Source organism: Fukomys damarensis, unplaced genomic scaffold, assembly GCF_012274545.1.
Source record: "Fukomys damarensis isolate Sample0158 unplaced genomic scaffold, DMR_v1.0_HiC HiC_scaffold_8, whole genome shotgun sequence".
Taxonomy (NCBI): domain Eukaryota; kingdom Metazoa; phylum Chordata; class Mammalia; order Rodentia; family Bathyergidae; genus Fukomys; species Fukomys damarensis.
The window spans coordinates 19,490,803-19,512,844 of record NW_022900920.1 but is presented as its reverse complement, the minus strand read 5'-3'; the positions used below and the strand labels follow the sequence as shown (position 1 = coordinate 19,512,844).

The 22,042-nt window shown below is 38.5% G+C and overlaps 1 protein-coding gene across 3 annotated transcripts in view; it reads right to left on the bottom strand.

Annotated features, from left to right (window-relative positions):
- Positions 1 to 22,042, bottom strand: part of Rab11fip2 (RAB11 family interacting protein 2) — a 97,379-nt gene that overhangs the window by 36,755 nt on the left and 38,582 nt on the right. The window contains exons 5-7 of one of the 3 annotated variants that reach the window (XR_782281.3): positions 20,031 to 20,093; positions 4,145 to 4,250; positions 2,993 to 3,107 (exon numbers count right to left, since the gene is read on the bottom strand). Coding sequence is in view for 1 of the 3 variants with exons in the window: in XM_033761390.1 (XP_033617281.1) it covers positions 20,064 to 20,093 (30 nt within the window). In the remaining 2 variants the exon portion in view is untranslated. Of the gene's footprint in view, positions 1 to 2,992; positions 3,108 to 4,143; positions 4,251 to 20,030; positions 20,094 to 22,042 lie in introns of those variants that run through there. The other 2 variants (XM_033761390.1, XR_004516282.1) reach the window with 2 other exon arrangements.

The following is a 22,042-nucleotide window of genomic DNA, read 5'->3' as shown; positions in this document are numbered from 1 at the left end:
AGGGGAGGGGAAAGGAAATAAGGGAAAAGAAAAATGTGAAAAAATGGAAACAAAGTCTTTGTAAATAGGGAAGGGTGAAGAGGGTGAAGGGAGGGCAGGGGTATGGGGAATAAACAAGAACGAAGATACATCATGTAAAGGTACAAGATCCCAATGATAAATGTAGCTGTATTGTTTGCTTTAAAGGTACCAATAAACTTCATGGAAAAATATTTGATAAATTGAATCATAAATTCACTCTAAAGAACAAAGTTACCAAGGATCTATTCTTAAGAATCCATGGCATTTCATACAGCCATTCATGACTGCACATGTAGTAATGGCAAGAGAGGTTGGACTAAAATGGAAATGTCACCAGAAGGGAAGCTGTATCTTCAGGAAGGGATAAGAAGCAGCAGAAAGAATAAGCTCTTTTTTCCTTTTAATTTCCTTAAAATACATGACTGGTTAAAAATGCAAATTATGCCGGGCGTGGTGGCTCACACCTGTAATCCCAGCACTCGGGAGGCTGAGGCAGGAGGATCGCTGTGAGTTCAAGACCAGCCTGGGCTACATAGTGAGTTCCAGGTCAGTCTCAACTACACAGTGAGACCCTGTCTCAAAAAACCAAAAAAAAAAAAAATGCAAATTATAACATTGTGGGGCACATAATGTATGTAAATATAAAACATGAAAATTATAGTCTCAAGAATGGCAGTAGGGTAGTAAATATGTTGATCAACTTGCAATATTTCCATACTTTACAAAATTTGTACAATATTAATTCTAAATAGGCTAAAAAGTAAAAAAATGGATTTTTGAAATCCCTAGCACACTCAATAAAAGTTGCAAAGTTGTACCTAAGAAGTCAATAGATAAATTAAAAGAGAATTTTTAAAAATATTTCAAAAGAAAGGAAAACGGAGGTTAAAAAAATGGTGGCAATTAGATAATAAAACAGTAGGCTGATACTTGAACTATAAAATGTACTAAAACCTCCACTTAAATGCAAAAATTATCACACTGGATTTAAAAAATAAAAACAAAAAGAACACCCAACCATGTTCTACAGATGTTAGCTCATCTGATTTGCATCACTATTGTCCAAGGCTGTGTGTTATTATCCTCACTGCATAGTGGATAGACTGAGACTCTAAAGAGAGTAACTTGTCCAAGCTCACACAGCTGACAAAAGGCAGGAATGGCTCTGAATCCACATAGTGCGCTTCACAGCCTACTGGTCAACCTTCTATGAAAATTTTAAAAGAATTGTATCAAAGAACGGAGGGAGGCCAGACAGGAGGAAGGAGAGAGAGAGGAAGAGAAAGAGAGAGAGGTGGAGAGAGAGAGAGAGAGAGAGAGAGAGAGAGAGAGAGAGAGAGAGAGAGAGAGAGAGAGAAGATGAGGAGGAGAGAGAGGAAAAGAGGAAAGGAGAGAAAAAATAACTGGGAAAAATGAAACATTAGTACCAAAAAAAGAATTGTGATCCTAGTACTCAGCTCAGTGGTAAGCTGTATTTATAGAACAATACTAATTGAGATGTTTAAAATTGCATTTTTATCTAAAAATACGCTATAGTACATTTTGATGATGGGTGAAAAGGAAGAAAATCGAAGTGTAAGGTAAAATTGACCTCCTCCTGTGCAACAGGAAGTTAGTAGAAAATGTCCCAAAGCAGTGACTCAACAGAGAGCACTATAAATTTAATTGAGAGGAATAGAGTTACATACAGAAGTAAGAAATAAAAGAGGCCTCCACAAAGTCAAATAGGATTCAACAGCCAGGCAAGGAACTTATGGGTTTTTTTTTTTTTTTTTGGCTTTACAGAAATTTTTGACTTTTTTTATTATATGCATATATTACTTTCCTGAAAATTCATTTGAAAAAAGAAGACAAACACTAGCATTAGCAAATTGGCATACTGAATGAACCATTTCAAAGACGATCATTTTGTTGCATAGTGTTCAGGATTTGCTAGGGAAAGAGGGAGAGAGAGGGAAGGAGAGAGGGTGGGGAGAGAAAATAAAGAACTGGCTCACACGATTACAGAGGCTAACACGTCCTGAGATCCGCAGTCAATAAGTGAGGGTCCTCACTGTAATTGCAGCCTGAAACCCAGGACAGCAGATGGTGTGTGTACATTCCAGGTCAAAAGTAGGAGATGAGGGCCAGGGATTTAGCTCAGTGGTTCTGCTGCCTGCCTCGCAAGCGCAAAGATCTGAGTTTGATCCCTGGTAACAAAAACCAAAACAAACAAACAAACAAAAATGTAGGAGATGAACAAGGTGCCAACTCCAGGAGTTAGAGAGGCAAAATTCCCCCTTAGCTTTTTTGCTCTATTCAGTTCCAGAAAAGATGAGCCTCCCCCACCTCATATCTAGAAAGACTAGGTGCCTCTCTCAGCCTGCTGATTCAAATGTAAATCTCATACAAAACACTCTCCCAGACCCACCCACGATAACATTAGATTAAATTGTGGGCACCCAGTGATGCAGTCAAGTTGGCATAAAATTAACCATCACTCATACTATTAAAAACATATATTTTTGTAAACAAATTCCCCTATTGAAACTACTATAAAATTTTCTAATATCCCAAATTCATCTAAATATTTACTAAATTGCTCATTCTTATTTTAATTTCTTTAAAAAATAGGAAAAGAACATTATATATGTTGAGTACATTGTTTTACTGTTTATATGTGTGTGTGTGTGTGTGTGTGTGTGTGTGCGCGTGCGTGCTAGCGTGCACTGGATACTGACTGAATCCAGGGGTACTCCAGCATGGAGCTACATCTCCAGCACTGTTTTGTGTTGTTTTTCGTTTTTGAGACTCAGTAAGTTGCCCAAGGGAGACTTGAATTTGCAAACCTCCTGCCTTTTAAATCACAGCAACTCTTCTCTTCAACAGTTATAAAAGCTGCTGTACTACATGTCCCTTCTGCTGCCTGCTTTTTACAGATCTATCCAAGTGACTATTTTCTTGACAAAACGTAACAGCGTATTACCTGGGGATTGTGCTAAATTTTGCTCACATTTCTCCTCAAGAGTGATTATTTCACACCACCTCTTTTTTTCACTCCATTTTCTTTCCCATTTCTGCATGTTCCTTGGGTAACTCATCCAGTCCTACAATTTAAACATCAAGTTCGCTAAGGAAATCCAGTTGTTTATTCTCCAACCTTGACTTCTCCCTGGAACCCCTCACCCACAGCACTATTTCTGATTTAACTCCATGCCTGCGTCGATGGGCACCAAAAACATTTCCCCCAAGCCCACTCCTACCCTGGACTTTCCCAATTCAGCAAAAGGCCCACATCTCTTTATCGATTTAACCAAACTTTTAGGCCATAAGCTTGGTCCTCTCATTTCCTTCACTTTGCCCAGTTTTAATCAAATTTTTGAGAGGATGAGCGAGGGGGGGTACGGCTGATCTCTGGGTCAAACAGCACCAGACAGGGACCAGGCAGGAAATGAGAACAAGTCCAGCTCGGCACCAGAAGGAAGAGGAGCTGGCCCCGCTCTTCCCTCAGTGTGAAGGGAGAACTGCAGCTACCAGGAGACCAAGGCACTTTTCAGGTGGGCTGAGCTGCGGAGCACAAATGGGGATTGATTTTAAATGTTGCCAACTATTTCAAACCACTTTATATACTGCATGGTCTTGTATCTGAGGGTCTGGTTGGGGTTAGGTTTCACTCTCTTACACACATCTACTGAGTACATGCATGTGTATTATATATTTGGGGTGTATTTGAAATGTAGATTTGAATTCATGATACTCAGCTCATTGTACATTGTTCGTGTTGTCAAATGCATGATCCTTTCTTGTGTTCTTCATTAAACTGTTTATTCATTCTCTTCCATATACAACTACTCCGACTGGCTGGATCTTTTGTTGTTTTACACATAAATATTATTAGCTTTAATAATGCTGTTACATAGATCTTATTCTGCGTCTTGCTTTTTATTTTTGGCCAGGGTTATGTTTTTCCAAGTCAGGCCATCTTGCCATGTGTCTGTCTGTTCTGTGACTTGCAAATGCAACAAAGCACTTAACTTGCTTGTACTTGCTTGCACTGGGTTTTACCTTCTGTGACAGCTGCCCATCAATGTGACAAAATACCTAAGAAGAGCAACTTCAAGGAGGAAAGATTTATTTTGCTCACGGTTTCAGAAATTCAGGTCCATGGTCAGCTGGGTCCATTGCTGTGAGCCTACAGCAAGGCAGAACATCATGCAGAAGGGCTTGATGGGGCAAAGAGGCTCACTCACCTTAGCCAGGAAGCAGAGAGAAAGGGAAGGAGTCAGGGAGAGGGGCAAGGGCTGGGGACCAGACGTAGTCCCCAGCATCACAGATCTATGATCCCCTCCCTTCCACTAGGCCTCACTTCCTGTTTCTGCCACCGCCCAATACCTGATTACGATTATCAAATCATAATCTAATCAACAGATTAAGCCACTTGATTAAGTTAGAGCCCTCATGGTCCAATGAATTACCCTAAAAACCCACCAGCTAGCTACCAAGCTCTCAGCACATGAATGTGGGGGACATTTCAAACCCAAACTATGGTACTTGTCCACAGATGGGAAGGTGAGGAAGGCAAGGGAAAGTAAAAATGACTAAGATACAATATACATATGTACCAGTTCTCCAAAATGAGTGTAATTATCACAAACAATTTTTTAAAAAATTTTTTTAGAAAGAAAGAAAAACACCACTACAGCACTACAATGAACGTCTTTGTTCCAGTTCTCTAGGAGCCTGTCTGAGCCCTGCCGGAGATACATCCTGAAAAGCAGAGTTGCTGAGCCTTAGGCACACTGTGGGAAGGTGTCTGGGGTCCTACATCCCCACCGACAGGGGCACCACTCAGCTTCTCTGCAGCCTGATGGAAAGCGCTACTTCCTCCCTCTTAATCAAATGATTACTTCCAGAATCAACACACTTTTTCCTAGAAAACTCAACAGGCTTTAAAACTGCGTACATTCTCAGACCTGAAAGCAAAGGATTCTTGTTTTATAGTTGATACAGGACAAACCAAAAAGCAGAGCCAAAACTGTTTTCTTTCCCAGCAATAAGTGCCTTGAGGCATGTACCTGTGATTTTCACCTACTGGCAAGCAGGAAGGGGTGGAGACTGCCTTTCTCCTCATAGTGTTCCTTAATCTACTCATCTCGGTATTCTAATCACTAGAACACAGCTCTCAAGAGGGAATAAGAAGACATCATTTCTATTAGGGTGTTTTGTCATGTTCGAAAATGACAACAGAATTCTGAAGCATAATTTATAGAACCTTTTCAAATAATTCTTTTTAAAAAGGAAAACATCACAATCTCAATTTGAGGAAAAAAAGAAACACTCTAAACTCTGTGGAGTTATTCTAGTTTAATGAGAAAATAATAAATTTATCTGGTCCGGAGTTTCAATGGGTGCTGCCTTCCCATTGCAGAAGTTACTTTCTTTTTAGTATGGCATAATGCAATCCTCTGATACTTACTTAAAAAAATTTTTCCCTACAGCAGCAGGAGTGATTATCATGCACGATAAGTAAATTTGTCAGCATTAGCGCACCGAAGTAACGTCCATCAATCCACACTCAGACACACCTGAGGCTGGAAGGGGGCTGCTACTGCCCGGCCTGCCAACCCAGAGTGATTTGGGAACTTTCTGTCTTCTGTTTTCCCTCTTGACATTGCAAGAGTATTATGTGTAATTTAATATTTGCTAAAATACTGAAAACTCCTTTTAATTGAATAAATTTACCAAAAAAACTTCATAGATTTAAATGGTCTTATGACTCATTTGCTAGAAAAGATTGATTTCTTTAATAGGATCCAGCTGTAACTTGCCTTGAGCATTGTACAAATTCTTTAGGGGAACCAATGACTTTTTTTTTTGTCTTTTGTCAGTGTAGTTGAAAATGATAGTTTTCAGTAGTTCTATTTATCAGTAGGGAAAACTTGTTTAAACACATTCAGAAGACTGCTCCTGTTTTTTTATTGAATCTAATCCTTCTGTTTCCCTTGTTAAGAAGATTTAAATATAAACACAACCAAATTTGTTTTATGTGAGCTGCAAAAGCCCAAAAGTAATACAAAGCGGACCAAAATAGCTCTCTCAGAATTCATATTAGAGAGGCAGTGCTATTTATTTGCAAGACAGAATGATGACGCCTAAAGAGACCAAAAAGAGACTGGTGCAGAACCCCGTGCCCAATTAAAACTAAGAAAACTGAATTTTAGGATTCTAGATTGCTGGCTGTTCCAGGCAGAGCCCAAGTCTTAATAGACGGGGTTCCTGGGAATGAGTCGGGCTCCCTAAAGGTAAATGTTCCTTGACTTCTTATTACAGAACTGCAGTAGCCACAATGAGTAGGATCTGACAACTGAAGACAAAAATATTGGTGCATTGAAGATGAACAGTGGGTTTCCTAAGCCTCCACCCTGAATTAGATGGCACCGGCCCTGCAATCATGGACATCCACAGCCAGTCAGGGTCTCCCTGCACACGGACAGCGTGTCCAGGACACCCCAGCAGGCATGCGTCCCGCAGATGGGCCCCCTCAGAATCAAGGTGCTCGGTCCCTTTTCTAAACCTGCCCATCAGGTAGGCCAGCCCCTTCTGTGGAGAGATGGGGCAGGGGGATCTGCAATTACCCAAATGCCTTTGCTTACAGGAGCAGAATGGGAATGTTTGCCTCTCTGTGGAAACATACAACTACAAAATGAAAATTCAGTAAATGTTTTATTATTCTATATGGGCTTCACAAGGGCTAGAATTCTCAACTTTATTCTCGTGGTTGCCAGGGCAAAACTGTTGGCAAATATCTTTCCAACTAACTTTAGTAATCCTTCCATTGCTTACATCCATGTTTTAAGCTGCCTTCTATTCAAATTAAACTATGTTATTGTCAAAGGAGTCACTTGAGCATACTCTTATGTACATATTTTCATTTCCTTCTCTGCCACAATTTTGTGTATCTTTCTTGTAACTTGTTGCTGGGAAAATGTGGTAATTCTACTCTTAGGCAACTATTTAAATTGGGGGAACTGTTCTTTAATGACCTTAACTGGCTAGAAAGAAAACTCCTTGTTAGAGTGTGCTTTGTATTCTGTTTTGGGTTTCAGAATTTCCGGATGTGTGACAAATATTACACAAACAATCACTTTGATTTGGCGATTCAGGCTCAGATCAAAGGTACCATCATCAAACACTTAGCGAGAGGTGATGAAACCAGGCATGGGCTGTGTAGTGCAGAAACAGACAGCAGGCAGGGGCATCCTGGGGTGTCTGCAGAGGGGCTCCTCGGAGAGCCAGATCAATAAGGAAGACACCTCGGTGTTGATGCACTGCAGGCGTCTCCCCATGAGCCACTTCTTTGATTTCCACATGGTACTTTTGATATTATTCAAGCCTTGGGTTCAGATCAAGTTGGATTGCTCAAAACTTAACTACTAAAATTGTGAAAACCACAAAGACTTCCTCTCCATGTTTAGAAAGCTATTTTCTAAAACACAAACCAACAAACATACGGGAACAATGTCATACCACAGATCACTGTATTTTTTAATTAGTCTTCGAGCTAGGGGAGACTTTAGAGATCGTCCCGTCTACCAGCCCTCCAACCCACTCCCATCAGAGAGATAGACAGAAGCAAAGGAGTTTAGTAAGTGACACAACAATCACGAAGCTCATCTGTGAACAGGTCAGGCCTTTGAGTGTTTTGTGACCTTCCATCTCTCTTTGTTAATCTCTGCTTCTCAAATGTTGGCAACTTTAGGAAAGAACCCAAGGATTAAGCAAAGCCGTGTGGCTCCTACCTAGTTACCTGAATTCGGCACACTGTGATTTGCTAAAGGACTAAATTCTGCAATCAGCCACAGATACACCAGAGTCCTGCATCTGTGGTTTCAAGTATGGATTAGAAACACTTCTTAAAATGCATCTGTACTGAACACATAAAGACTTTTTTCTTGTCCTTCCCTAAACAATACAGTATAACAACTATTTGCATAGCACTGTATTATGTAGCACCAGTAATCTGGGGGTGATTTAAAACACATGGGAGGTGCTATGCAACTACTAGGGCATTGGACATAGAAGGGACGTGCACATGTAGAGATTTTGTGTACATGGAGAAACAATATCCCATGGACATTGATGGACAGCTGTACAATGCTCTACACCAAAGTGTGATGGTCCCCTGGTTCAGTTTTTCAGCTTTCATTTCTCAATATATTTCCTGCCATCATCAGCGTACCGATAGTCCAACTCCACTGGACAAATAATAGCTCAGACTGGGAAACTCAGATAATAATTGATCTTGGAGTGTTTGCTTCTTTGCTTGAGTAGACAGAGGACATAAATCATTAAAGTGGCCTAGACAGTTTAGGATTTGTCGGTGGTGGGTATTCAGAGAGTGATAGGGATTCCCATGGAGTGACAGGGCAGGTTTTGGAATCAGCCTCCTAAGTGTGAAGTCAAAGCACGGTGGGGGAAAGGAGAGGAGAGAGAGGTAAGGATGGAAACAGAGTGAGACGTAAGGCCGTCCACAGGGATGTCAGGAACAGAAGGTGAGGCAGGGCCACAAACCCTGAAAAGAAATGTGTGACAGCCCCAGAGGGAGAAAGGAAGAAAGACCCCTGAAGGCCCAGGAAGACTTGCCAGGTGGCCCCATTTCAGTTTAAGGGGGAGGGGGGGGGCTGAAGTGAAGGAAGAGACACCTGGGCAGTGAAAGAGATGGGGTCAGGGGCAAAGGTTGAGGAAAACAAGCCACCTTGGACCTCAGATGGAAACACTCCCCCAGCCAGTCCAGGAGCAGCGCTGAGTAAAGGGTGGCAGTGGGGAGGCAGGGAGGGCGTCCACTGGGAAAACCCACAGCACCAAAGGGACTTCGCCAAGGCACTGTCTGGGTATAAGTAGGGATAAACACCAAGGTAGGAGGGGTGGCAGAAACCTAAAAAGTTTCTCTTTTGTTCCTTATTTACTAAACAATACGAGTTTGTGAAAGTCAAATCAGATTTTTTTTTCCTATTTCTTCATTTTGAACATTCAAACTTAGGGAAAAGTTGAAAGAAAGTCTATGCCCATATATCCTTCACACAGATTCATAAATTGTTACTATTTTGTTCCATTTATGTTAGTTTTCTACTTCTATTCTAGTTCCATTGAAATAAAAGTTGCAAACATCAAAACACTTCTCACCTCTAAATACTTTAACATGCAGTTTCTAAGAATAACCCTATTATATTACATAAGTACCGACATATCATTTTACTTAACATATAGTTTATATCCAATTTCCTCAACTGTTCCCCAAATGTGGTGGTTTCTTTTCTTTTTTTTTTTTTGGTATTTTTTTCCTAATCCAGAATCCAGTGATATTTGTGCAATGTATTTGGTTATGTCTTTTTAGTCTACTTTATTTTTTTTAATTCACTAAGTTTATTGGTACTGGATGGAAACAGAGTACATTGTATGAGTACATTATGACACTCATCATTGGGAATTTATACCTGTACATGACATATCTTGGTTCTTGTTTTTTTCTCCATACCTCTGCCCTCCCTTCACCCCATTTACAAAATTTTCCATGTTTTCCTTCTGTTCTCATATTTTTTTTTCTTTCCTTTCTCCCTGCTCCCATTTCCCCTTTACCTTTGGACCTTTTCGTGCTATCTCAAATAATCTATTATCCATTTTGGTCCTCATTTACACTTTCAGTTTCTCACAAAACAGAAACTATTACCAAATATCTTCTTTAGTCTACTTTAATTTGGAACACCCTGTTTATTGTTTATTTTCAGAACGCTGCAGTTTGAAGATAGATGGCTCAATTCCAACACATGCTGGTTTTGTCTCAGTGCTTCTCATAATTAGATTCAAATTATACATGCCTGGACAAAAAACAAAATAAAAGTAAAAAAAGTCTACCTGGGAGATACCACCTTTCCTAAGGTATACAGCTCACCTATGTGACAGAAAAAGTTATTAGAGTAGCATTAAGCCTGTTCATTTTCTTATGATTTATATTGATGTTATTATGGCTTCTCTCCCAAAGTTATTAACGATCACTCTTCCCCAGAGATCACTAAAATAGTTATTAACCACTCAATCATGTGCTACACATTTAATTTGATGCTAAGATTCCAGGTTAAAAAAAAAAAAAAACCTTAAATTCTAGTACTTTTCTGTCCAACTCTTACAGAGGCTTTCAAAGGGAATTCCTGGGCTGAATTCCACAGGGAGCTCCCCCAGGACCTTGGACGCACGGTGAGGGCACCTTGCCCGGTGCATCTCAAGCAGAGAGCAGCATCAATCTTTATGGACAGCCCAGCTCCTGGGGATTCCGTGTTCTGGGACAGGCCAGCAAGTTCCAGATGCCAAGTGCATGCGAGGGTAAGAAAGCTGTCAATTGTGAAAGCAGAGGATCTGACCTCCACCAGATGTGGATCCCTCACCTCTGCAGGTCAGTAGACTTCTTACAGCTTCTGTGGTTACCATCCAAATACAGTACAGGCCCAAGATTATATACAGAAAGAGAAGCTGAGGTCTAAGCTCAGATACTTCATCAAATTTCCTAAGACCAATCAAGAGACATCTTATTTAATTCTGAAAAGGGCATGTGCATACAATGAAAAATAAAACAGACCAAAGGGGTTTAGGGAAGGTAACCTGTCTCCTATGCAAATATTTAGTCCTAGTTTTCAGAAATGACCATTAAATCTTCCAGAAATGTTCCAGCAAATTCACCCATACACATACATCTTTTCATGTGCAAATCATAGAAGCAGTCTCTCCCTCCCTCTCCCTCCCTCTCTCCCTCTCAATATTTTGGCTATATACATATCCCATGCTTATGCCTTGCTGCATAGTATTCTATTAGATGACAAGTTATTTGACTACTTAGCTCCAGTTTTTTGTTACCCTCAACAGTGCTCCAAGTGTGTGTTTGTATACATGTTCCAGGATATTTGTAAGACAAAATCCTAGAATAAAATTGTTGGATCAAAGGGTTATGCACTTAAGTTATAAACAGATATTATTGAAATTGTCTCCAAAGAGCTTATCTCAGTGTAGTCTCCAAATGAGAATGATTAAGGTTCCGTCTCCCAGCAAGGCTGTGCATTCACATGACTAATTGGTTAAAGGTGTTCCTTTCTCTAATTTGCAAATGTTTGTAAAACTACTTGAATTTCTTCATTTGTTCATTTTTGGAATATCTTCCTAATAGTTTTATCTCTTTTCTATGGGTATATGAGGACTCTAAATAAGATTTCATCTAATACATATTGTGATCTTTTCCCCAGTTTGTCATTTGCCTCATGAAATTTCAGGGTTTTTTTTTTTTTTTTTTTGTGATACCGGGGATCGAACTCAGGTCCTTGCGCTTGCGAGGCAGGCCACCGAACCGTTGAGCTAAATCCCCAGCCCCAGGGTTTTTTTTTTATTCAAACATTTTTTTTTAATTTACACAAATACATGCATATATTTTTCCTTTATAGCATTTAGGTTTTGTGACTTGAATAGATCACCTGTTTAATATTATTAACAAATGGAACAAAGGCTTTCACATTTTAGTCAGCACTCTTCATTTGTATATTTAAAATTTTAACCCATAAACTTTGGTTTTAAGGACTGAGATATGGATTTGAATTTATAATTTCTCCACATGACATTCACTTGCCTTACGTCTATTTGATTCATCTTTACCCACTCTTTTGCTGTTTCTTCCTTTTTTAAAGATAATAGTAATTCAGCTTATGAAGATGATTCTTAATAGGAAAGGAGAATCATGCATCATTGGTTCTTACGTTTCAAAATTTTTCAGCTAATGGTATTTAATTTGGAATATACTTTTTAAAAATCCTTTTATTTTACAACTCTTAATCCATTCAATGATTTGGTACTGTTTATTTTTCCCTAAACCACAGAACTCACATGTCATAGATGCCAGTGAAGTTTCCTTACATAAACTTTTTCTTTCATTAATGTCTCATTTCTGAATCATATGGCTGCAATTTAAAGTACAGAATGATGCTTAGTTCTCTGCCGTGCAGAAAAGGATCCCAAGCCAATTGTGACCACTTAAATTATTGTGATTATTACCTAAAGTATTTAAGAACTGTCACGATAGTGAAGATAACTCAGTGTTTTTTCAGTCTGTCTTAAACACCCCCCAAGTTTCGATTACAAGTGTCAAAATTAAATTCATAGGTAACTACGAGAGATAATGGAAAAAATCTGTGAGTTCAACATTAGTTCTTTATGCTATGGGGGGTGGCTATAATTAATTCATTGTCTAGGATCAGCACTGGGGAGATGACACGAAGTCCTGATCTCACAAGAAGATAATATAAGATCCATCCATTGGAGATGCCATGATTAATGCAAGAGCACTTAGTGGGTTCCTTTAACGTGAGTGGGCCTTAAAAGATTAAAAGATCCGTCATTTTCCTCTTTCATCTCTGCCTTCTACAAACTTCCTTTTCTGTCACTACAGCTTGTTTGGTTGGAAATTTGTTAAGACAAATTTTATGTTATCAATATATCTTTGTACCTATTTTCTACTGATAACAAATATTAATTTTTAAGTAAATTTTATCATAACTATACTTAAATAAATGGATAATAAATCATTAATATCATTCAGTATCTGGTACATATTACAAATTCTCCAACTGCCTCAAAGATATTTGTTTTTCTCAAATCACACAAATCACAAACATTCCACACAGCACGGCACTATTTTATTATACCAAAGTATATATTGTATTGTAGAAAACATGCATTGTGTAGATGTGTGGGGTTATGTTTTTATACATATGTGTGCACTATTAAATCAGAAACATGGTCATGAATGTGGTAGGATTTTGCACATTTGGCATACTGATAGTTTCTCCAGCAACCTTATGATTTCTCTAAATTACATGCTTGATTTAACTCATAGCCATTGTTTGGGAAGAATATTACATATGTATTGGTGTTAAATTCTATCATTATATATGCTTATATATAAAAATAAGTATGGGATATAATAAAATAGAAACAAAAATCTGATCTTAAAAATGTGAACTCTTAGTTGCTTTTGGATTTCAAATATAAGTATATTTCTTTTCTGTGGGGTGTTGTTAGAAAATGTAAGTGATACAATCAACAAGCATATGATATTTATCAAATTAATAAAACCAAGGAGCTTATAAATCATAAAATTTTGAGGACAGTTTCTCAACTATAATATGTAACTTTTATTTGTAATTATATTATTTTAAAAATAATATATGAAAAGAAAATGAGAAAGAACATGTTTGAAGATCATATGAAACTAATGTTTTTCAATTATCAGTCTGTGTCGCATAAATTTTTATTTCATATCCTTTTTTTGCTGTCATATATATGTATATTTGAAATTTTTATTTAGTATCTTCATCTCTTGTCATATATGTTTGCAATCTTTAATAAAAAGATTAAAAAATGCTCCTTAAAAATGGGGTAGGGCAGCATGGACTCCTGACAGACCACATTACTTGATCACAGCACTATTTGTCTTTGCTCATTGTGTTCAACTGTGTATCACTGGTGTTTAGAATAGAGATTTGCCCAAAGCAGCTTTTTCAAAATATACTTGTTGAAAGGAGGGATGGATGTTAGGTTGGCATGGATGGATGGGAGAGTCAATTGAGACCTCATCAATCCCCACAATCCAGAAGCAATTGTTTTCGATTCATTAATTTACCAAGCTGCACTGAAGATTTACCCTGAACTCTTTCTTTCTGACTAGTCAATGAAAGACATGTGCATTAAATAAAGCACTTCATTCAGAAATCTATCTTGCTTAGTGCTATCATCAAAATGATATCCTTACTTTGTATCGTGATGCAATTTTAAAAATTGTCTCTCTAGAGTTTCTAAAAGACTCCTAGACAAAAGTGGATCGTCCCTGTTTCAATTAGGAACCACTCAAGCTTTCTCTCTCTCTCATTAATTACCAAAATAAGTTAAATTAGAATAGGTGCTCCTCCCTTCATCAAGGACAATGAAGTGTTTTATAATAAGCACGTTTGCAATATTTTAAAGTGTAGATAATTAAAATCTCAGCATGCTGCCATCCAGATCACACAACAAAAAAGTAAAACCTTCTTACATTGTGTTTCAAAGAACCAGCCACCCCACTCTTCCTTCCCCTCCCTTCTCAAACATGCATTTGCTGAGGACCTGGAATGTGACATGTGACCTATCGCCAGGAGGGGAGCCAAGGCGAGCAGGTATTTTCTTCCACTTGGCAGGCATGAAGTTGAGCAGGGCACACAGAGGAGTAAGCAAAAACCTATCATAGGATGTGAAAAGCCCTCACTGAAATGGAGGAATGACTAAAAAGGCTGCTTAGGCATGCTCATCAAACTTCGGCAGACTGCCTATAATTTGAAATTAACGCTTATTTCTGTCTGTTCCAGGTTCAGTGTGGCATGTTTTTACAACAATCATCTGACTTCTCATGCCAATTCCCACTGTCTATTGAACACTCTTATTTTTACTCATTTCAAAGGGTGCTGCTCCCTTGTAAGACAAAATCGCTGTTTACAATAGGTTTTCACAACAACTATATGGAATTTAATAACTACAATTTTGTCAGTCACTCAACACATACTTACTGAGTACCAACAATGTGACAGGCACCAGGCAAGGAATCCATGCCTAGGCTCCAATGACTAGAGAGGCTCAAAGCCCTGTGCCAGGAATTCTTAGTTTATTCTTATAAACTCATTATTAGACCCCAAACCCACAGACAAATAAATGCCTAAAATGGGAGTGTGCTAGAGATCAAAAATGATCAGATGGGGCCAGAATGAGGTGGACAAAATTGGAAGCAACACTGGATTTAAAAAATTATTCACAAGAAGCCCCACCCCACAAGGGATTTGAAATAACTTACAAAAATTCATACAAATGAAAATGATAGAAAAAAAATGAGCCAGGACAAAAAGAAACAAGGATAGGAAAATACTAATGGTAGCAATAAATTACCATTTAGATATGCAAATGGAAATTCATTTAGTCACTGTAGGAATGCCAAGGGTAAAGAGGAACTTAGGAAAAGCCTGTTCAGTCTGGTTAAGAGATAACAACTGATGTAAAGATAACTGACAGGCATTTATAAAATGAGCCGCCACTCTGTGGAAATCAAGAATAGAAAGTTGCACATTATTTTAGGTGGACAATAATAAATACTTATGGGTATTATCACAGACTTACCAGTCTATGATAATGTTGATGAAGGATGGGACAAAAGATTGAAATAATATTCTCACAATGATATATATGAAATAGCCAATCAAATTAAGATCGGGCACACCGCGTGACCTTTCTATGGCCTGTGACAAGGACATGTGGTCCTTAGGAATGGGTCACTGCGCTCTTGTCACACCAGTAAGTAATGAGCACTAAAAAAGTAGAATTAAAGTTCAAGGACGCCTGGTTTTGAATAACAAAACACAAGGGTTAAAAAGCAGTTAGGGAGGTCACTACTGAAGGGAAATACAAGGAATGAAGATTAAAACTAGCCATTCCATAGGTCTAGTGGAGGTTACATTTTGCCCCATGCAAATACTATATGGGCTTTTTTTCCCCCGGCACTGGGGACTGAACTCAGGACCTTGAGCTTGCAAGGCAGGCATGGCACCACTGAGGAACATCTCCGGCCCTTGGCACATTTCTACATCCTGATAGGTCATCTCACTAAGTTGAAGTAACAATAAGCCCATTACAGTACAGGGTGCATCCTAAACTCACTTATGGCAGGAAGGTAGATAGGTCCAAGAGTCTAGGTGTCTACACGTACTCAATGGCTTAGGAAGGCCTCAATTTTCCATCTTTCACAGCAAAGTCCCTACCAATTCTGAGAAAAGCAACAGGTAGCCTCAACCTCCTCTAGGATTAAAGGACCCTTCAAGGCCTAGGATTCCACAGCTGAGTGGCTGCACGTGGCATTTTCACTTGGCTCTTTTTAGAGTACAGATACCACCTGGTGCTCTCGACACTTGCTTCCAAATCTACCCCAGGGTACCCGAGTCATCCCATGTCCAGGCCCCACACAGTGTACCTAGTTCCCATGCAACTGTCTCAGTCACTCCATGTATCTTTGGCTTAGTGACGAGCTCTCAGGAGCATAATTCTAACTCATGATCATTCTATTATCTGTATTTTTGGTTTTTTTGAGACAGGGTCTCACTATGTAATTGAGACTGACCTGGAACTCACTACGTAGCCCAGGCTGGTCTTGAACTCACAGCGATCCTCCTGCCTCAGCCTCCTGAGTGCTGTGATTACAGACATGTGCCACCATACCAGGCTCTAGTATCTCTATTTAATATCAGCTAATATAAAGTTTAAATGGCATTTTGATGCCATCTTGACACTGCCACTTGCCTAGAAAAAGGCATTCCTTTTTGGAAAGACTTACTGCTAGGTTTTTCTTTTAAAGTACATGGACCGCCTTCATCACAAACTTCCTGAATATTTCATGTGTTTTGTGCTTTATTTGCTGTATATATCCTCACAGTGTATTATTCAAATATTCCTAACAGATGGTCTCAAGTGCTACATATTATATATCATTGAATGAATAGCGTGGTAAACAAATGAGTCAAGGATTAAAATATTTTTACAGCTTATAAATCATGAGATGCTAACAGTATATCCATATGAATTTTTAAATGTTAATTTAGAAACATGAAATGCCGCTTTTGGATTAACTATTCAGGACAAACGAATCATTTCTTTAAAAGAAGTGCATGTCCTGTATGTCTCCCAGACTCTAACCTAAATAAATCTGAGGCTGATAGCCAGTTGCCCAATGAGTCAGGCCAACCACGTCCTCTCTGAGTCCAACTCCCATGGCTTTCTCACCATTTCCCTTCCATTAAGGCTTCCTGCCTAAGAAAGGAACTGAAACTCATTAAGTCAATTTTGTTATTCTTAAGATTATCTTAAGCACAAATTTTCTGAAAGGGGTTGAATCTACACGTTCAAGTGGGAGATTCTATGTTTGTCATCACCTGTGCTCTCTGGTTCCCTAATAAAAGGTTTCTGCGATAGGCTCCCTGAATGTTTGGCATTGAGGTTTTCACTAAAGTTTAGGGCAACTATAACACACACAAAAAAATGAAAAACAAAAAAACAAAACAAAAACCCCCCCAAAAAACGAAGAAGCCCTAATTCAACAGATTTTGAGTGTTCAGATGTCTCTGAATTCGTTCACACTGTAAATGTCCCCAACATTATTCCAATGAAGACTAAAGCCACGAAGATGCTCTCCTGCTGGGTGTCCTCTCACTGCCCTCTCAATTATTAATCACATGTGCAATAATCTGTCCTCAGGACTTCATGCCTTTAGCACTTGATGTAAGACCCAACAGAATCTTTAAATTTTATTCTTTGCTTCCCTAGACATGAGACCTGAATTTCACTGGTTGTAAAAAGGAATGTAACCTTTTATGAATAAATTACTTAATGAAAGGATCAATACCATAGCAAAGTTATAAAGTACCCATTAAGTAAAATCTCTTACCTGAAGGCACAGGATGGCTTCATTTATTGTAAGGTCCATTGTAGGAATATGTTCAAAAAGTTATCCTACACCACACTGCACATGGGGCTGTGGGCTCTATCTCCTTTCCAACATTAACGCCTTCTCCCTCAGTTAAGGCTTCTCCCAGGTAACCCGAGGGATGGCCTGAGCGGCACCGCACTAGTATTGGGAACACTTCACAGTGATCCCTGGGACATGATACTACTCTCCTTGGAGCAGCTGTGACTTTTCCATCTTACTTATGACATTACTGAGAAGTCATTCTAACAAGTTCATAAGGTGCTGCTCTGAGGACAGCACTTCTGAGAAAAACTCCTAACAACCTATCTTACTTGATGCATCTGGGATCAAAAAGCAGGCAGAATTTTAAATGACTCGTGTAAAAAAATAATCAAACCCATGGTTCAAAATATGTAATGGGCAATTCCAAAACAAAAATGAATTCTTAGCTCTGAACAGCGTGACGAAATCCCTGGCCAGGCTGCCGCATCCCACTCGCCGTGTCGGCATCGTGTGCGAACGTGTTTCCCCTCGTCACTCAGGCAGCACGGAGCTGTCTCAGCTACCAGTCACGGTACCACAGGGCTGGTGTTCACATAACCCTTGGTTCCTTCACAACAGTCCCAAAAGACAAGGGCGGTGACGCTGGCAATTGTATTAGAGTACATCGTTATAACTGCTCTCTCCCTGTGCCTAATTTGTAAATTAAACTTTGTCACAGGTATGCATGTAGGGGAAACACAGTGAATGAAGTTTCAAGCACCCACTGGGGTCTCAGAACATATCCTCCGTGGGAAAGGGGGACTAATATACCTAAAAATCACAAGAATACATTCATTTTCTATTACTGGAAGTTGTTGTACACCATATGTGATTTGACCTACATGAACAGATCTTTTAATATTTTTTTACAAACAAACAAACAAACAAACCAGCACTATAAATAAGATTGAAAAATCACAACTATCACAAAGAGAAGTATCCGGTCCCAGAAAAATAGTCTACAAATGCTCCAAACATTAAAAGAGTGCCCTCAGACTGTACCTCAGGTTATCTGTACTATCTATATCTATATCTATATATTTATATTTATTTTAAAGTAATGGCATAGTTAGGCTCAAGGACAGGCATACTAGAGAAAGTATTTTTTTAAGCTAAATAAAAGCTTTGTGTTAAAAACTTGTACTGTGAAATCTATAGTTTGAACAGATTTTTAAGTGTGCATGTAATTATTAGGGTTAACTGTAAGGCATAATGTTGTACATCAGATCTCCAGAACCTGATCTTGTGTAACTGAAAGTTTTCATCTACTGAACACTCCATTTCCTCCTCTCACTGCACCCCAACTATCTCGTGATATTACCTACTGTATACGCTCCACATGCCCCTCCAATCGTTTTTGATTAGCCACAAAATTGTTTGCAGTCAAAGTAAACAACCAACTGAACTGTCATCCTTACCATCGTGACAAGAGTCATTTCTCTTCCTGGAGATTATAAATTAGCTTAGGAGCTCTTTTTTAAAATGATAACATTTATTTTTCATTCCTGTGTTTTTAAAAGAATTAGCAGCCAATATGTGAAAATCACATTTCTCACAAAGATCTGCACTATTTTCAGTTCTCTAAGAAGATCAGGTTTAGTAACCAACCTCATTCATTTCCAAATGGGCACAGTGAGCTCAGGCTGGACAGCTGTGGTTCCCTCCGTGGGGTAGATGGGTTCTAGACTGTCACTGTCCCCATGATCCCTGCTCTTTTACACCCAACCTGCCCTATCACCCACCATACCTATTTGGCTCTAAAGTTTGAGCTTGCAATCTTGCACCAAGAGTTGTAACACAAATGAGAATCATTGCTAGGAATGCATGTACCTATTGTTTCTTGTGTAGTTTTCTGTCATTTGTCAGAGTGTAAGGGAATGTAACACTACAGCAGCAAGTCTCTACTGTTCTAATTTTTAAAGTAATTTACAAACTTTGGTTTGTACACAAGTTTGTATCAAAATTTAGGGTAACAAGCCCATCCTTATCTTACATTTGACCTCAATATATTAGAATTGAAAACCCCTGAAAAAATAAGTTTATGGATATCTTGCTTCCCACCATATCTGGCTTTTTAGTCTGCCTAACAAATGATAAACAAATTGAATATTTAAGACTCAAGTGGTAGTGTGCAGGAAGTAGAATAAAAATAGCATTTTGATTCATGTAATTATAGGTATATAAGTATTAACTATCAGCACAAAAACATGAAACTATGCAATTGTGTTATTCTATAAAATTTGAGGAAAAATGTGAAATGCATGGCACTTAAATCACAAGCCCATTTAAATATTAGAAACATTTCTGAGAAAGGCATGAAAACCAACATGAAAAATGGCCATTTACATACTAGGAACATTTCTCTATTCCAGAATTGCCCCCAAATACCTGTGTCACAGACTAAAGAGAAAGCATTCCTTACCTTACAGAGTTGTTGTGAGGAAATAATACAGAACTAGAAAGCATCCTTCACAGGTCTTAGCTTCTGTGGAAAGAGTCAAAAGTCATTTTCTACCAAATTGTCAGTTCCATCCTTATGAGGGCATGTATTCTACGTAGAGGGCATTCCCAAATTTGCTGGACAATGTCCACACCAAGGTACCAAGAAGCTACTCTTGTACAGGAGTTTTAGAGCCATTTGTACAGTGGAGTAAATTTGTAGATCTTACAGAGCACTTGCTACAATACCTCAAGTGAGAGGCATCCCAGGTATACATTAAAAGACAAGGAGGATGTGGGCCCAAATGCTCGATGCTAACCCTGTTTTATCTATAACAAGAAACAGCGACAACTGAATTAAGTTTTAACACTTTAATAAACTATAATGAATCAATAATAATAATATTATATAAAAAGTCTGATTCATGCATCAGATTACATAAATTGTACAATGTTTACAGACTTCTGAGTTTGTACCTGCAAAAATGTATACAAGTTACTTAAGAAGGTAAGTTTAATACTCTTCAGTTATAAATAATGCTTGTATCATTCAAATACCTGCTAAGTATACACATATCTAGATCTGCAGCATTTTTTGTACCTAAAATACAAACCATCTGGAAGATTCTGAGATTAATAAGCCCAAATGTACCATTAGTTACAGACTGCAATTCCACTGTAAGAGTGAATTTTTTGACAGACAATAAATGAAATAAAACGTCAAGTCTAGTTTAATGCTTGAAGAGCTTCTACACTTCTTAAATACATCAGAAAAGCCTTCATCTGCAGATTAATTAGTTAAGGTGCTACCTATTGCATATTAAATACTTCCAATGATTGCATCTGGATTATTAAAGTTATAAATCTGTGAAAACAGGGGATTTCAATGTGCGCTGACAGACCCTCATATCTACTACTATGAACCTGCAGTGATCCTTTCCCTCTTACTTCAAAGAGATGAAGTGAACGGGCATGCTTTATACTTCACTTACACACACACACACACACACACACACACACACACACACGGCATCTGCTTATAGGTAAGACATATGAGTACATGACCATCTAAAGCGTTGTAGCTTGTTTTACAAACTCAAAGTAGTTTGCTATTTCTAGAAAGCTACTGAGGAAAATAAAAGTTCTAGTGTAACAATTACTAAAGGTACAGTAAAGACAGCAATCTTTTTTATTAAAAGATTCTCCTTGTTAAAGAGTAAGCACCCTCATGGGGGGAAGTTGGCAGGGGGACACAGGGGCAGGGTCGATGGTGAAGGAAGGACATGAAAAAAGCAACTATCACTAATGAGCTTAGATTTACATAGGTTCCCATTCATGAAACCCTTTTAAATACAAGGCAACATTTTCACAGCTGGAAAATTACAACTAAATCTTGATTTACGGCCAAAAGCAATACATGTAGTTATGTATAATCTATGGATACTACTACATTCATGGGAGGACAGCAAAACTAGGCTCAAAGCAGAATATAGCAGCAAAAAGGCAATAAACATTTCCATGAATGGGTTACACAATATTTTATATACAGTTCTAAGTAATGGTCCTGGTATTCAGTAACATGAAACCTAGGACTGTCTGATCAATACTTTCAAAGCTGAATTTTAGAAATGGGAGGAAAACTGGTTGTAAAACAATACTGTTTTAAATTTAAGAGCAGAAGCTGGGCGTGGTGGCGCACGCCTGTAATCCCAGCACTCAGGAGGCTGAGGCAGCAGGATCGCTGTGAGTTCAAAACCAGCCTGGGATACCTAGTGAGTTCCAGGTCAGTCTCAACTACATAGTGAGACCCTGTATCAAAAAACCAAAAAATAAAAACAAAAAAATAAATTTAAGAGCAGAAACAGTTTAATTATGTAACAGAAGTATGTTAGTTTAAGATAGGCTTGAGATAAATGTCAATTCAGTAATTTTTAAAAAAATCTTTTGTGGGAATAGTTCTGAACATGCTTTTTTAAAGCATAAAAGCAGAAGTAA